The following is a 16,496-nucleotide window of genomic DNA, read 5'->3' on the forward strand; positions in this document are numbered from 1 at the left end:
ACGGGTCATTGTACCCACATACTACCCAATCTTTGCCCTATCTTTAACAGATGCACATGTGTGACAATTAAAATTTTTTCAGCCATTATTCAGGTTCATCAAAATCTATTTTCTACAATAAAACTAGTTTTACTAAGAAAAATAGTTTTGAGCAACTCATAATCAGATCACTCACCCACCATGTCTGCACCCTGATGCCATTGGTCTTGATATTCTAAGCCCAAATGGAAGATTGCAATTGTGAGGGAAATATTTCTTAGAAACTCAAATATTCTAGAATCTACCAAGCCAAATGTTGCAATAATCCATAGCAATAAAGTCATGACAATTCTCAGATAGTAAGCTGGATTCAGAAATGAGAAAAAGGATCTAAGGAAATATGTAATAGTTAGAACACTTCACATAACTACCAAATATAATGGAAAATACATACCCCTTAAAAGAAAAATAAATAAATTGGTCACAAATACGTAAATGGCTTTTTGTAATTTGGGCCTTAAGTCCTGGGATCAAGGCATGGGACGTCATTCAGTATCATGCGCAACTCATGAAAAAACCCACAGCAGCGGTATGAAGTAGAATTTAAGACTGAGCAGCAAGAAGAAAGGAAGTTGGATCAGAAGTTTAGTAGATGGCTGAAAAGCGTGTTCAGCTACGGACTGGATGGGTGTTTCAAAAACCTTTAAATAAAGAATGGAATACCTGGAAAGATAAAAGACAATTAATTTTAACTGCTGGCAAATGGTAAACTAAATTATAATTATCACATTGATATGAAGCAATATACTAATCAATTATTCATTTCTCTGTATAGATGATCGCCACCTTAATCTGCCATACATTTAGGAGAAGGAAACAATCAGTCAGTTTTATAATAATAATGTTTAATGTAACTTATATCACAGAAACAAACAATAAAATGTTCACTTAATAGCAGGGAAAATGTATAAAGATCATTTAACATTAAAATTCAAATATTTGAGCTTCGTTACAAGAGTCAAGCATGGGTGTATGTCATTGGGAGAACATGAAGTACATCTCGTTAGTACATCCATTAGTCATGCTGAACACTTTAGACAAGAAAATAATATTCATTTTCGAGGGAATTTAATGACAACATTTAAAAATTCATGGGGTACAAAGATCTGTAAATCCAAAAAACTTCAACATTTCCATAATCTAAAACATGGAAGAATTGAGTTCGAGAGCTCTCAATATACCAAACACTGCTGAGAATAGTTTCCCGGCTCGTAAGGAGTCTCCCTAAACTCGGGAAAAAGAGTCGAACACCGGTCACTCAGCTGGCTTGGTGTGTCACGTGAGCAACTTGGCATAAGGGGTACAATGGGCCAAGAAAATAAATGAAAAAAATGTTCATTCATTTGGTAGGTTGGTTGATTGTGACGGGCTTTACGACCCAAGTCATTCTGTGGTGGTCATGCCTTTTACAATTAAAAAATCTCCATTTCAGTAAAATATTACATAGGCTACAATAATCCAATATGTATGATTCAATGAACATACTACAGAAGCATCTCAAGACCATCGAGCGTCTTATGTGGTGAGTAAATTTAGATGAAGAGAAACAAGTTTTTAAGACATTAGCTACTCAAATGAATGAAATACAAGGCTGACCGTAGTCCTAAGAAGGCTCGTTGTCATTGTTACTATTATAGAACAAGGAGAAACGACCTTTCCAGGCACCCTTCAGAAGACTTGGGTTTACCTGCCATTTCACTGATATATCAAAACTTTTATTTTGGCAGTTCTACACATGACTGTGTATGTATTTGTTTCCCTGTAGTTTTTGTTTTAATTTAGCAAGAAAATTAAACTTTTCTCACTTTAGTGTATAATGTTTACTTCATCTCACCACACTTCTTTTGAACCATTCAGATTATGTAAAAACTAGAAAGTCTTGCATTCATTTTCAAAGTTATTTATTTTTTTATTATTTTTATCATTATATTTTAGAGTGTCGCGTTTCACCACCCAGCCAGGTACAAAAATCACGCTAAAACACCACAAAAGGAAACTACAAAGACTCCTAATTCAAGACGCTGTCAGCAAATTTCAGCCCTGCAAGGAACCACTGTTCGATTCTAATCTTTAGCACAAAAATAAAAAAGAATTTTGTTGGTTCCATGCAAGGTACAAACCTGCTGAGTACGTCAGACTGTACCTAAATGTTGTAATTGACCTTCTCCTACATTTTTGGGGATTTGAGGGTGGGGGTGAGGGGGGAAACCTTTGGTTGATCCATGAGGTTTGTTTGTTTGTTTGAGGGTGAGCTCAACTACAGGATCTTTCTAACCTCCTAGAACATAGAGACTGACGACCATTCTCTGCAGAACAAAACTCGATAAAGGTGAGCTGGAAGCCACTCAGATCTTACTAACTATTTGTTATGCCAGAGTGCAAGTAACAACTAGGATGCATTACAGACCTTATTTAAAGCCTCACATTACCAGAATTTGGTCACATGGAATCCCAACACATGAGTACTATTAAAATATCAAATTGTAGGGGTGCATATTTATTGCTTCATTACCATAAACACCTTGAAGGAAAACATTTTGGGACTGTCCTAAGGGACCTTACCAAAAGTATTCCTAACATTACCTTAGGCATAGTGTTTGCGCGTATCTTGACATGTTAGATTCCAAAGTGACATTTATCTATGTAAAACTTTCTGAGGATGACTTCCAAGACTTAGGGGGAGGACTGATGGGGGGACTAAGGCCTTGGTCAAGGACTGTCAACTTCAAGGATTTACAGTGATATACCGATACCACTCTAATTTTGAATGATGAACCCGAACGCATATGACACATCTGACTGAACACATTTTCGTATTCACAGCACGAGAATACTGTATAGCCTTTAAAATAACTGTACAATGTATCACATAGTGCAAATGATTCTTTGAATCAAAAACAGACATTAAAATGTACAAAACTTTCAAACTTTCCCAAGAGTATATAATAATCACATGTAGCTGTACGTAATGATGAAATCACTTTCAGAACACACAGATTCTACTTTTAGCAGTTAATACTGTTGACATTGCTTGCCAAGGAGAGGCAATTGGGAGAACTGGGGGTGGCAATAGGGATAGGGAGGGGCATACTGGGCAACATTGACGCAGAGACACGCATTACAACGTCCACAGGAGCTGGTTAAGGGGGATCGCACGGAATAGGGCTCATCAGAGGCAGTGGAACATGTTCATGTTACTGAGAGTTACTATTACCATCATGAGTAGATCAGTCCTGCACATATATCACTTCGAATCAGTCCTCCACAGATGGGAAACATTACTGAAGCACATAAAACCTCACTGATGCATTGTCAGGTATGGCACAATAGTACACTACTTTTATCTCTGTAGAGATTAAGTTGATCTGAACTATAAATAGTTTCCACTCCTACATACAGTAGTTAAATTTCAAACGCCTAGGAAAAATATTCAAATATACACTATTAAAAAATTCAGATACATGACAATAATCTACAGACAAATAACCTGTACTCTATATCATTCAAAAACATTTAATAATACCCATTCTTTGGTCTAACTTTTAACAGTAATAAAGTTTTGAAAATTGTGCGTATTAACAAAATTTCCATTAACAATACTGTTAGTGGAACATATCAACAAATAATCAAATAAATACTACATACATTTAGTAAAGATGGCAATCAATGATGATAATAATAATAAATGACGATAAGAAACCAATATTCGTTACATTGCTACCAGTGTTACAAACCAACCACTAGCACATTAAGACTGCAAAGCTTTCTGATTGAAACATTTTTGCTGTATAACTCATAGAGAAATGCATTTCACCCCAGCCAATGGTCCACTGTCACTGACGGGCACAAGTCCTGTTGCACTGACAGCGATCTTATGTTATTGCTTTAAATTCAATCCCAGTCCAGAAAGGACACATATCCAGAGGAGACACTTATAATCCATTTTCACATATAAAACAATTGCAACACCTCAAATATCATCAACATGAATGATTCCGACACAGTAGCTAACAAGTGTTATCTAGAAACATTGGCACATAAGGTTCACATCGAGCTTTCCACTCTCCCTTTGTACATAATAATAAAGAAAAGGACAGGCTGCCCTGGGAATTCTAGTCCCTTTAAGGTACACTTTCCATAGTTCACTTCTCATTTATCTAAAATATACACAACTCACAGTTCAGAAAACTAGCCAAAGAAATTAAGAAAAAACTGTAACAGCAAAATATATATATTTCAATCCTTTCACTACAACCTTTGGTTCAAACAACAGTCCCAGGGTCCTGTGAAATGCGACCACTGCTGCACAAGAGAGGCTTGGCCTCCTCGTACCTTGTCTTGGCACGAAATGGGAAATATGAAGGATGCGATGGGTGCCATATTTGGAGGTGGGCAAATCCTCCTCATCACACCAACCACATTATAGCAGTCATATTGTAGAAGATTAGAAAAGGCAAACCCACATACATCATCAGTCAGTTATTATCACTCAGCCTCTCAGAGTGACTTAGCAGCTTGATGCCTGGCTTTGCTTTAGACACAAACACAGCTTGTGGCAATGACCAGACTTCGTTTCACATTGCATATATATTGCGTTTGCATATGTTACGGTTGAGTGCATAGGAGGAGTGTGTCAGCAATTCAGTTTGTCTACTGCTCTGTGACCATCTAGGCCCACATATGGGTCATGCCTCTCAGATCACTGGAAAGAACTCCGTTAAAACAGCACTCCCTGAGTTGGAAGAGGCAATCATGTATACACGATTAAAGTTAAGGTCACATCACAACTTAGACAAGAAGGTTAGGTATCTGAGAAATGAAAGAAGAAAAAGAAAGAGAGAGAAAGAGAGACAGATGATAAAAGAGTTCCTTTTTATGAAACTTGAATGTTTACAGACCCCTCTTAACATATATCATTACTCTAGCAATGCATTCAAATGCCCGATAAGGCAACCATCTCATATAGGGCAGCCCTACACAATAAAGGAAAATGGGACAGAACAGGGAAGACAATGTAGATGATCGAGAGGAAGGAATGTGAGTTACAAATTGTAAAGATAATGATTACCCATAGGATATAAAAAAGCACAACTATTCATTGGGATTTAACTCTATATCACGGCTATTAAAATCTTTGAGTTATCAGTACAGTACTGTTGAATTGAGCTTATAAATTATGAAAATGGATGTTTAAACTGGAAATACCCACAATGAACAACATTACTTAAAAGTAATTGAGTAAAATGGCCGTAAGAGTGTTGGGCCTTCAGTGAGGTAATCCCCAGTCGTTGTAACACATATGAAAAAGGGTTATGAACAATGATGGTTTAGTGGATAGGGCCGCACCTGGTAGGTCAAGAAGGCGTATCGTCGTTGGTAGAGTACTAGGAACAGTGGGCAAAGAGGATAGGGGAAACATGGGAATCTTGAATTACAAGGGGATCATCAGAGTTTTCAACCAGCCGTGGGGGACTTGGTGAAAGCCGTGGTCAGTAGTATTGATAATGGTATGATGGAGGAGGAGAGGAATGATGTTGATGTCTAGGGTAGGGTGAAGAAGGGTACTGAGAATATGGAGAACATCTGTCTTTGTTTATTTGTGGGCCAGGGGTAAGTGGTGGTCCAGGAGTACTTGATTGCAAGGGAACTGCACCACCTGTCACAAATAACTCCCCATGAGTATGAGTGGTGAAAGATGGAGATAACTCAGGTCTTGGCACAGGAGACATTTGGCGAGAACTTAAAATTGGGGAATGGGGAGAAGGAGCTACAATTCTACTAATAGGGGGTAAAGTATTAGTAGTGGGAGAAAGAGGAGGACTACCCACTCCTCGTTCAACCATTCCCAAGTTAACTAATGGTGACATCTGTCCATGAGGAGATAGTTGTGAATAAGGTGGTAACTGTGTATGTGGGGATAACTGGTTATGTGGGGACAACTGGTTATGTGGTGATACCTGATTGTGCGGCGATAGTTGGTTATGAGGAGATAGCTGATTATGAGGAGATAGCTGGTTATGGGGAGAAAGTTGTGAGTGCGGAGACATTCCACGAGCAGCAGGGTGATTGTGACCCGGAGAACCTGACCTGTGAAGATCAGGATCATGGCGTGGAAGGGTAAGGTCTAAGGAATGCCGGTCATCGGGATGAGAATCTGCCACATAAACAGTAGTGCACACAGAGCCTGACCTCAATGCCTCACTTGTATAGGTAAGAGTACGCCCTGAAACACTGAAATCAACAGAATGGGCTGGTACTCTTTCAAGCTCATATAATTGGGCACGGCCTGACTGGTGACTCACTTCTCCATGATATCGCTGCTGAAGACTAGCAAGATCAGCAGGACGAAGGAAAAGATTAGCTCTTGTCATGTCAACACATTGGTCAAGGGGTAACGGAGATCTCAGACCATCAGTAGTCACCAAATATGAGCGCAGTGCATCTGGGGTTGGGCTCGGGGACAAATATGGTGATCTAGGAGGCTCTGGCGATCTTAGTGCTGCCAACCCACGGAAGTCATGGGGCTGTAACTCTGGTAGCGGTAACTGATCAGCCAAGTGATCATTACGTGGGGAAAGGTGTCCACCATCACCCATAGGGTCCAGCCCCATTGAAGCTTCTGAGTCATCTAGATGACTTGGTAATCCATGCTCATGACTAACAGGTGTTAATTCTGCATGGCGATAATGTTTATAACTCATGTCCACTCCAACAGAAAGAGAAGATGACAGTGATACTGGCAGACCTTGAGAGACTGGAAGTTGGTCTAACACATGCAGTGATGGTTCCAACCCACCATTAGAACTTAGCGGTGTTGGGGGTGCCATTGGTGTACCAGGATCTACAGGAGTAGCAGGAGTAGGTGGTGGTAGATCATCTGACTTAACAAGTGTTAAATTATGAGCTTGGTCAGAATGCTGGGTTTGGTGAGCATGATGCAACTCGTCATGGACAGAGGTAGGGGGAAGATGGTCCAAAGCAGCATGTAGATTGTCTTGTAAGTCATGACTCAGCTGGTCATGTAAATCACGGCTTCCAATGGTTTCATGCACAACCATGACTTCTGGTAAGTCTCGAGGATCATATTCTCTCTCGAGAGTATATTCTAAATGTGCTCGTTCATCATCAGCAGCACTAGTTGTGTACTTTATATGAGTTGCTAAAGCTGCATCGTGTGGAAGTATTTGTTCCATAGAAGTAACCACAGTAGTTGGTGGTAATGGAGAGTACCGACCACTGTAGCCCAACAGTCGATCGTGACTCCCCACTCCTCCTCGACCATCCATTTTCATATTCTGTTCAGCTACATTAAGAGCTGCTTCCACAAGAAGAGATGCATTAGATTCTCGTCTGTACAATTTTTCTTCTCCTGCATAGTCATCATCTTTCTTTCTCTTTTGGAGTAGTTCTTCCTCTAACCTATCATCGAAATCATATACGTCACGTGATGCATCATAATCTCTGTCTTGCATATCTAATGGATCACCTAACCATTTTCTTGAGCCTTTACTAACAAGCCGAGTAGCTGCAGCTGCATACTTAGCAACATAGCTGTGTAATGTAGTTGCTGGTGGTAATTTAGCAGCAGCAGCAGCAAGTAAAAGCTCTGGTCTAGGGGTTGGCGGTTCTTCTGCTGAGCTGACCGAGCCCAAGGGAGGATCAGCACTATGTGATGAGTCATCTGGTGCAGGTGGATCTGCCGGGGTCGTTGCTGGAGTAGGCTGCTGGTCCATTGTTACACCTTCTTGATTGGGCAAATTTGGTACTTTTCCTCGACCAGGGTCATTCACTAGTCCGCCAGAATATGAGTCAAATGTATAGGGAATGCATCGCTCTATCTTTGGCATGCTGTCACCTGAGTAACCATGAACTTTCTTGTAGTGGAATTGTAAACACTGTTTCGTTGTGAAAGCAGCATTACAACCAGTTTCAGTGCACCTAAAACAGAGAAGTTAGAATAATTACTTGGAAAATCAAAATTCTGTAATGAAAAAGGCACAGTGGTACTGAAGTTGCATTGTATAAAGTGTTTCAATACTACAAACTGAAATCATGAAATGCTTTCTGAAGAAGTTGACAAAATATCACAATTATTTCAAAATCAGAAACATGTAACAATGGTTATCATTTTGCATTTGACATTAATTATAATGAGAACAGGAGCATTAAAGACATATTTTTCTTAAATAAATACTTTGTTCGGAACACATTTAATTGAAACTTAGGTAATTGTGCAACAAATATCAGTAGATGACAGTTTTGGTCACTTCTATTACAATATGAAATTATATGCTTTTCTTATTACAAGATGAACGGTATACTGTGATTTACAAAATATTACTAAATTTAATCATACAACCAATGAAAACAGAAAAGGATTGAGGGGTAAAAAAAAAGAATGTAGGCTCACTTGAAGGGTTTCACGCCAGAATGGGTAAGCATATGGATCTTCAGATTGCTTTTGTTCTGGAACATTTTACCGCACCGATCGCACGTTGCCCCGGTACTCAAGTCCTGCTGGAAGAGTATGAAAACAGGTTATATCGTGAAGTAAATAGTTACCAAGACAACATGAAGATTCATATCAACAATTAAACCTAACTATATCATCACGTTATCCTTTAAAAATGCAGTTTTTCAATTGATAAACCACCTATAGCAATACCTCAGAGATAGAACACACCAAAACTCAAATAAATTGGTGTAAAAGCACAGTTTTGGGGATTTGGAACGAATTAGTTTCGATCTCTAAGGTATCACTATAACTGACATGAACATTCAATCAAAAACATAAAACTAAGCAAATAATCAGCTGTTGATACTTGGGAATGTATCAAAAGACCTTACTGCTTAGTTCATTATACTAAGTATATATTTTTTTTCAACAATAAACTATCTTTATTGAAACAGATGACTAGAAAAACTAAATGCTGTGATTACTGCCACATTCAAGAGTTAACTTACGTATAGTGTGTGAACCTTCTATATAGACACTTTCCAAACATTAAATAATTCATACACATGCACAGAAGGTTTCTACACATTGCATCATTTACCACTACCTTTAATAAAATCTATTTTCTGGACGTTAAGGACACACCTTTACAGCAAATCTTCCACACTATCTAATCAAAACTTCTTAGGACTTCATATATAATAAAGTTCTATATATATAATCAGCTTTTCCCAACACTATCATTCTTCAATCTCTCCACATAACCAAACTAACTCTAATGCTTTTATTTACAATTATAGTAACATTTCTACCACCTCTATGTATCCATACATAAGTATTTCAGTTTATCTACAAAAATGTACTGCACAAACAGTTAAACTACAACTTTTTTTTTTTTTTTTTTTTTACCAAAGGTTAGCATCCACACATTATTTCCAATAACACACACACTCTCCAATTCTCTTTCAAGTCTTTTGCACAAACTTACTACATTCATTTTTTCACATGTTCAATGAGTGGATGCTTCTCTCATCCTATTCTGAAGGAGAGTTTTAATTCTTTCATTCCGCATTGTTTCGAGTATTGTTCTCCCGTCTGGTCCTTTGCTGCTGAATCTCATTCTAATTTGTTGGACAAAAAACTAGGATCTACTAAATTTCTTTTTCCAGTTCAAGATAATAATCTCCGACACTGTCTTTCAGTTAGTTCTTTATGTATGTAGCATAAGAACTTTCATAACTGACCATCTTTTGGATTCAAATCTTCCTAGACAGTAACATCCTGCAAGTAGTACTAGACATGTAGTTAATTTCAAGTCATGCCTTCTTCATCAAAAGGCTCAATACTACACAATATTCTAGAAGTTTTATTCCAGCTATGACCCGATTGTTGAATGATCTTCCTAATCCGGCTGTTGTATTATTGGAACTTCAGAAGTTCAAACTTGCAATGAATGTTTTTATATTAAACAGGCAGACATAAGTCTCATCATAGTTTATATATGACACCTATTTCAATTTTGTTACTGATCTTGAAATATTTTATATTAGTCATTCATTACTTCTCAAGCAGTTTATTTATTTTCTTTCCTCGCTGGGCTATTTTTCCAAGTTGGAGCCCTTGAGCTTATAACATCCTGCTTTCCCAACTAGAGTTGTAGCTTGACTAGTAAAAATATCATCATCCATTACTTTTACTCCCCAAATTTATATGAAACTGCTTCTGCTAAACCACTATTCTTATTGCTGAAGACTCCCACTACAGGGTCCCAGGTTCAATCTTTGCTCATATTTGACAGATTCCACTAAAACAAGGCCATTCCACCCCTGTGAGTAAGAAGTGTAGGGCTGGTAAATCCATGATTGGGTGGTTCAGTGTTCAGGTTGTAGATTTATGGGAATGCATTTGATCCATGATTATTGCTCACAAATTCTCCTAGCTGTAAATGGGTACCGGAATCTGCTGGGGTCAAGAATTAGCGCCGTGGTGCTAAGAGAAACTAGATGGATAAACCCTTCTAGGGCCATTCAGTTAACCCTTGAAATAACACAATACCGATGGTTTATAAATGAATAAAGATTTGCCTCTTCGTTAGATACAACGCTTAGTTTTATCAAGATAGGCTTGGGTGTTGAAAGGATCGATAAAATACAGGCATTTTACTGCGAAATTAATGATATAATTTGCGTCATATTTACTCTCTTATGAAATTGCTCCAGCTGCAATGTTCATGATCTAAAAAAAATAATACAGAAGCATTCCATGAATTGGGACAAGGAGGGATTCTCAGCGTCAAAGTGCAAACGGTAGGAAACCCCACAGTTGCAATTAAAAGGAAAAGTTAATGGATGTTCGACAGCAAGATGAAAGTACGAAGCAGGAACGGTGGTAAAGCTCATAGTTTTTGATAATTTTCCTGACGAACTAATGCTTCCTCTTATGGCATCAGCCACCTGTTGAGATACTACCGCGAGAGTTATTGGGTCTTTTGACTGGCCAGATAGTAGTACATTGGACTTTCTCTCAGGTTACGGTTTATTATCCCTGTGTCTACACATACACCGAATAGTTTGGCCTATTCTTTACATATTCTCCTCTGTCCTCATATACCTGACAACACTGAGATTATCAAACAATGAATGTTCACTTTTAAGATTTCGCAAATTCTAGTAGTTATAAATCAAACATTTCAACCACAAAGGTTACCACCCAATCACCCCATTGGGCACTTCACTACTGACGATTCTTTTCGCTGTTCATATTTATCATCTTACCCATTCTCTAATTGGATTAGGATTATGCACTTGTGCCAGATGGTCCAGCATTGGGCCTGGGAAACCACTCAGCACTAAAATTACCACCAACTTCATACAGATTGTTATAAAGTACTGTTTTTTTTTTAACTAATTCCGCAACATTTACCGCAGTTGTGGTTTGTTTCTTAGTATGCATAAACGAGGAAGGAAGTGAAGGCAAGATCCGCTAGGAACGTTGGTTTGCAAGTACAGTCCTGTACTGTGGCGAGCAGTTATCAAAAATAAAAGGGGGATTGAAGCTTTTAGGAGTGTAAAGGGGAAAGCACAGCTAAGCCTCAACCCTGTGGAACCCAACGCTCCACTTTTATTACTTCTGTATTTCATCAAGGTTTCTCTTTATTTCTTACTTGTATGGAGTAAAAGGAGGAAGCATTTTTTTTTTCCAGTTCAGTTAGGGTGACTTGAATAAAATGCGCCATTGTATAAAGAATAGACAACAGGGTCGAGCCGCAGGTCTAATTTGATGGACAATTCTTATCTAGACGAAGTAATTACTGAAAACGTTTATTTTGTCAATTTTTCTCGCTCTTCAAATAAATACGGTGAGACTGAAGAACTACATGCCTCAAAATGCGCTTACACTTCATTCAACATTTATTTTCATATTTTTTAACTTTCCCGGTAAAAAAAAAAACATGTATTTCACCATATCTTAAAACGCAACGTGTCAAGCAAACATTAAATTGGGAGAAACGGAGAACACTAGAGGAAACTATTTATAAGGAATCATAGGAATCGAAAGTTCAGAGAAAATTTACGAGGTAACTGGTAGAGGAAGCTATGCACCGAGAGAGAGAGAGAGAGAGAGAGAGAGAGAGAGAGAGAGAGAGAGAGAGAGAGAGAGAGAGAGAGAGAGAGAGATATGAATTCAAACTAACTCTCTTGACAGATTACTTATGGAGCAACAAACGTGAAGGAATACTGGAATATACCTAAAGGCAAAAAAATTTTTGAAATTTCTATACGATGGTCGAAGGCTTTTGCTTTTTTGGGAAATAAAGACAGAGAGAAGTTATTCATTATCATTGAAGCTTCAGGCACATAAAAATGCTCAATAATGGAAGGGACAGCCATTTAACTCTGTGATCTCTTATCCTTCAATTAATGTTTTTTTTTTTTTTTTTTTTTTTTTTTTTTTTTTTTTTTTTTTTTTTTTTTTAAACACCAATGACGAATGTCACTTTACCTGCGATTGATTGACCGACAGTAATTGATGTGGAACATTTTCCTTGAATAGATACATTTCTAATGACTATTTTACTAACCAGGACAGTTTTAGATTTCTAGAATACTTAATTCGTTTGGTGCATATCTTGAAATAATTCAGATCGGGGATCACCCTTTGAATTTTACAATGAATCAAATTTACCAAATACGCGCATCTTTTTTTTTTTTTAAATATCATTAATACTCGGAATTCTTAAAATTATTAAATGTAATATCTCAATATAAGATGTACTGAAGCTGTTATTCTTGCTATTATATATATATATATATATATATATATATATATATATATATATATATATATATATAAATATATATATATATATATATATATATATATATATATACATATATATATATATATATATATATATATATATATATATATATATATATATATATATATACATACATATATACATATATACAGCAAAAGATGAATTATTGTACAAAAGATATATTGAATAATTATTGAAGAGAATATTATGGGAAAATCAAACGCATCATTATGACCATTCATATTAACAAGAGAAATTTAGACGGAAATATTTTCAAAGTAAGCATACACACACACACACACACATATATATATATATATATATATATATATATATATATATATATATATATATATATATATATATATATATATATTACAGACATTTTACTGCGTCTAACATTAGAAGTTACCTTGCTACTGAAATCAAGTATTTTGTTTTTAAATCTTTGGGCTGACCGTAAAGTGGGCTATCATAAGGTCGAACGTCCTGAAGTATAACAAATATACACAGTATATCACTGCCGTTTCTTTACTTAATATATATACACAAAAAGGACCAAACTTAATTTAGGAAACGACGGCTCAATTTCTATATAAATGAGATTCCTTCTGGTGTTGCTTTAGCATTAAAACAGTATCAAACCAACGTACACAAATGATAAATAATGCTAGTCAAACAGAATTTCCCACAAAAAAAAATCTAAATTTTTTCTTAAAAATAGTCTTATTTGGCTAATGTTTCCTTACTGTAAATTTGTTCCAAAGCTTCAGAACTAAGATCTTGCTCGAAGTTGGAGACATTCAGTGTCACACCATAGAATTCTATAAACACTTTCTTGGCATTTAAGTATAGCATCGTAAGCTTGTATGCAGCAATGATTTCCATTCCTGGCAACTGCTTGCCACGAATGGTATCCATCAAGTCGTTATAAACAAACTACCTTTTGTAAGCCGTAGCGAACTGCCTCGTTGTTGATTTATCATTATTGCCTCCCATGCTTCTTACTTAACCAAAAAATGAAGAAAAAATGTATAACTGATCTACCTATTTATTTATATATATTATGCATTTCTTGTGAGGAACATATTATTTTTCATAATGAAATTCTTCGTAAAACCCATCTTTAACAATTGGCTTTTCCGAGACTGTTTTATTTTCTTCGTGGAGGTGCATTTCTCTGAATCTAATCTCTGATTTTTATATTTTTGCAACTTGTTCAGAGTTATACACTATTTTTTTTTTCACAACTATTGTTATGATGATTATTATAATAAATCTTCAGCTGGCTATTTCATGGCATATTAGCGCTCTTTATTCCTCATTCGAAAATTCTCTTCTTTAAATTCTAATCATTGTAATTTAGCCTACAGTACCGCGAATAACCTAAACTCTGAGACATAGAAGTAAAACACCTTTCTTTAAGAGACTTGAAAGTTATGAAAAACGATCTCTGGAACTTCGCATTCTTGATGACACTGCCACAGAAATACAATATTTTTCCTAAAAAATATTGTATCATTTCAAGTCCATTATTTCCGTACAGAAGAATTCGAAATGCATTATGATTTGAGATTACTTAAGCTAGTTACTGCACAAAGGGGCTAAACATATGTAGGTAAGATATTCCCTTTCCCTTTATACTACAAAGATCAAGATGTTGATCATGAAAATCAGCATTTGAACAGTCTTGGAGATAAACCCTTATTATTCCTGCAATTCCTAGTACTTGTTGTGATGTATAACTATCTGGCTTAATCACAGCTTCATTCTTTAGTAACATATTTTAAATAACCAGAGCTCCGGAATAGTTTGTATTTACTAGGCTGTTTTTCCATGTTGGGGTCCTTGGGCTTGTAGCATTCTATCTTTCCACCAACGGTTACGGTTAATTTCAATGGTTACAATATTAAAAATAATACTCAAGCATAAGTTTTGTATACAAGTTTTGTTCCGTCTAAAAATAGTTTTAAAATCAAAACCTGGAAAACAAACACCCTCCAAAACCAAAGAATATTCATGTAACCCTTCCCTTAAAAATGAAAAAAAAAAAAAAAAATATAACTACATGCTTCATAACATGATTTCGAACAGATTTTTTTTTTATCTCGATCTACATTTTTAGGTAAGAAAACAGGTACAGCGTTAAATGTTCTACGATAATTTCTGTAAGAATGAGCCCCATTATACAAGGGGCAGCGAACCCTTACTGGCCTGTTTAGTTTTCCGTCGAAGAAAAACAAGATGTGGCTTCAGAAAAATGCTATAAAAACCTTGTATCATTTCTGGAACGAACAGCCACTTTAAAATTTACATAGCTGGGCCTGAGAGATTAATTCTATATTTATAAGTGCGTGAAGAGAATGAGGTAGTCTAGCTGACCTGAAATATTTTTCTTTTTTTTTGACCTGCTGTGGTATGAAAATGAAAATGTAACGAGGTATTTTACCATAACGTAAATGACCATTTCTACATTATCTGATTGTATGCAAATCGAAATAAAAAGTAAAGGAGTAAATCAAGATAAACTCTAACATGGCCTCATTATACAACGTTAAGAATTGACATACAACGCTACGCAATGAAATGAACACAAACATCTGGCATGGGATAACAAAACAATAGTACTTTTCTACTTGTTACTAAAGGCCATTGGATATAAAAAGCACAGTTCATAGGTATTCCTTCTAATGAAAATCTTCCGCTTGCCTCTGTTATTTATGAGGGACCTTTAAGCCTTTCAGTATGACGTGCATCTCACGATACGCCATTCTATGACGGTGTTAATTAACGATATATGTATATATATATATATATATATATATATATATATATATATATATATATATATATATATATATATATATATATATATGTGTATATATATGTATATAACACACACATACACACACACACACACTATATATATATATCATACATACACACACACACACACACACATATATATATATATATATATATATATATATATATATATATATATATATTGTCTTGACGTTTTGAACGTCAATATCCTGTTACTCAATGTTAAATTTTGTTGAAATTCTAAATATGGCTAAACAAATTTTGATCGTATAAAAGATGCTTTGTGTCATAGAAGTCAGATAGATTCTTGATGGTTTAATAGTAGTTTTATATATGTCTAATGATCCATAAGAAAAAAAAAACACACACACACACACAAGACTGATCTTATGTGATATGCACGATTACGAGGTTCTGTCGTTTTTTTTTTTTTTTTTTTTTGTAAATAGAAAATAATTGACGTAGCAATCCTGCTTCTGATTTTATCTTAAGAAACCTCTTTTAAGAGTTAGAAATCTCGGGTAACTATAACACAAAATGAAATAGGAAAAAAAACCTATTCAGGGGTACGAAGCAGAAGAAGCAACATTAATAATGAGAATAATACTTGAATGAAACGTTCACTCTTTAAAACAAAAGAATAAACAAAAAGAATGAAAAGTAAAGGTGTGCAATTTCTACAATGTGCGTGGCCTAGTAACAGCAAAATTGTAATCCAATTACAAATGCAATTGAATAAAAAAAAATCTTTAATATACATTTAATACGGCAACTCTTATGCCATGCAAATTTTCTGTGTCTATTGTTAAACGAAACAATATTGCCCGATATAATTTTTTTAATCGATATTTAAGT

The 16,496-nt window shown here is 35.8% G+C and overlaps 1 protein-coding gene across 4 annotated transcripts in view; it reads right to left on the bottom strand.

Annotated features, from left to right (window-relative positions):
• Positions 1-863: 863 nt before the first annotated feature.
• Positions 864-16,496, bottom strand: part of LOC137654511 (uncharacterized) — a 487,620-nt gene continuing 471,987 nt past the window's right edge. For 2 of the 4 annotated variants that reach the window (XM_068388201.1, XM_068388198.1), the window contains 2 exons: positions 8,450-8,556; positions 864-7,977 (listed from right to left, as the gene is read on the bottom strand). In XM_068388201.1, coding sequence (XP_068244302.1) covers positions 5,529-7,977; positions 8,450-8,556 — 2,556 coding nt within the window. In that variant the 3' untranslated portion in view covers positions 864-5,528. The remainder of the gene's footprint in view (positions 7,978-8,449; positions 8,557-16,496) is intronic. The other 2 variants (XM_068388199.1, XM_068388200.1) reach the window with 1 other exon arrangement.

Source organism: Palaemon carinicauda, chromosome 15 (genome assembly GCF_036898095.1).
Source record: "Palaemon carinicauda isolate YSFRI2023 chromosome 15, ASM3689809v2, whole genome shotgun sequence".
Classification (NCBI taxonomy): domain Eukaryota; kingdom Metazoa; phylum Arthropoda; class Malacostraca; order Decapoda; family Palaemonidae; genus Palaemon; species Palaemon carinicauda.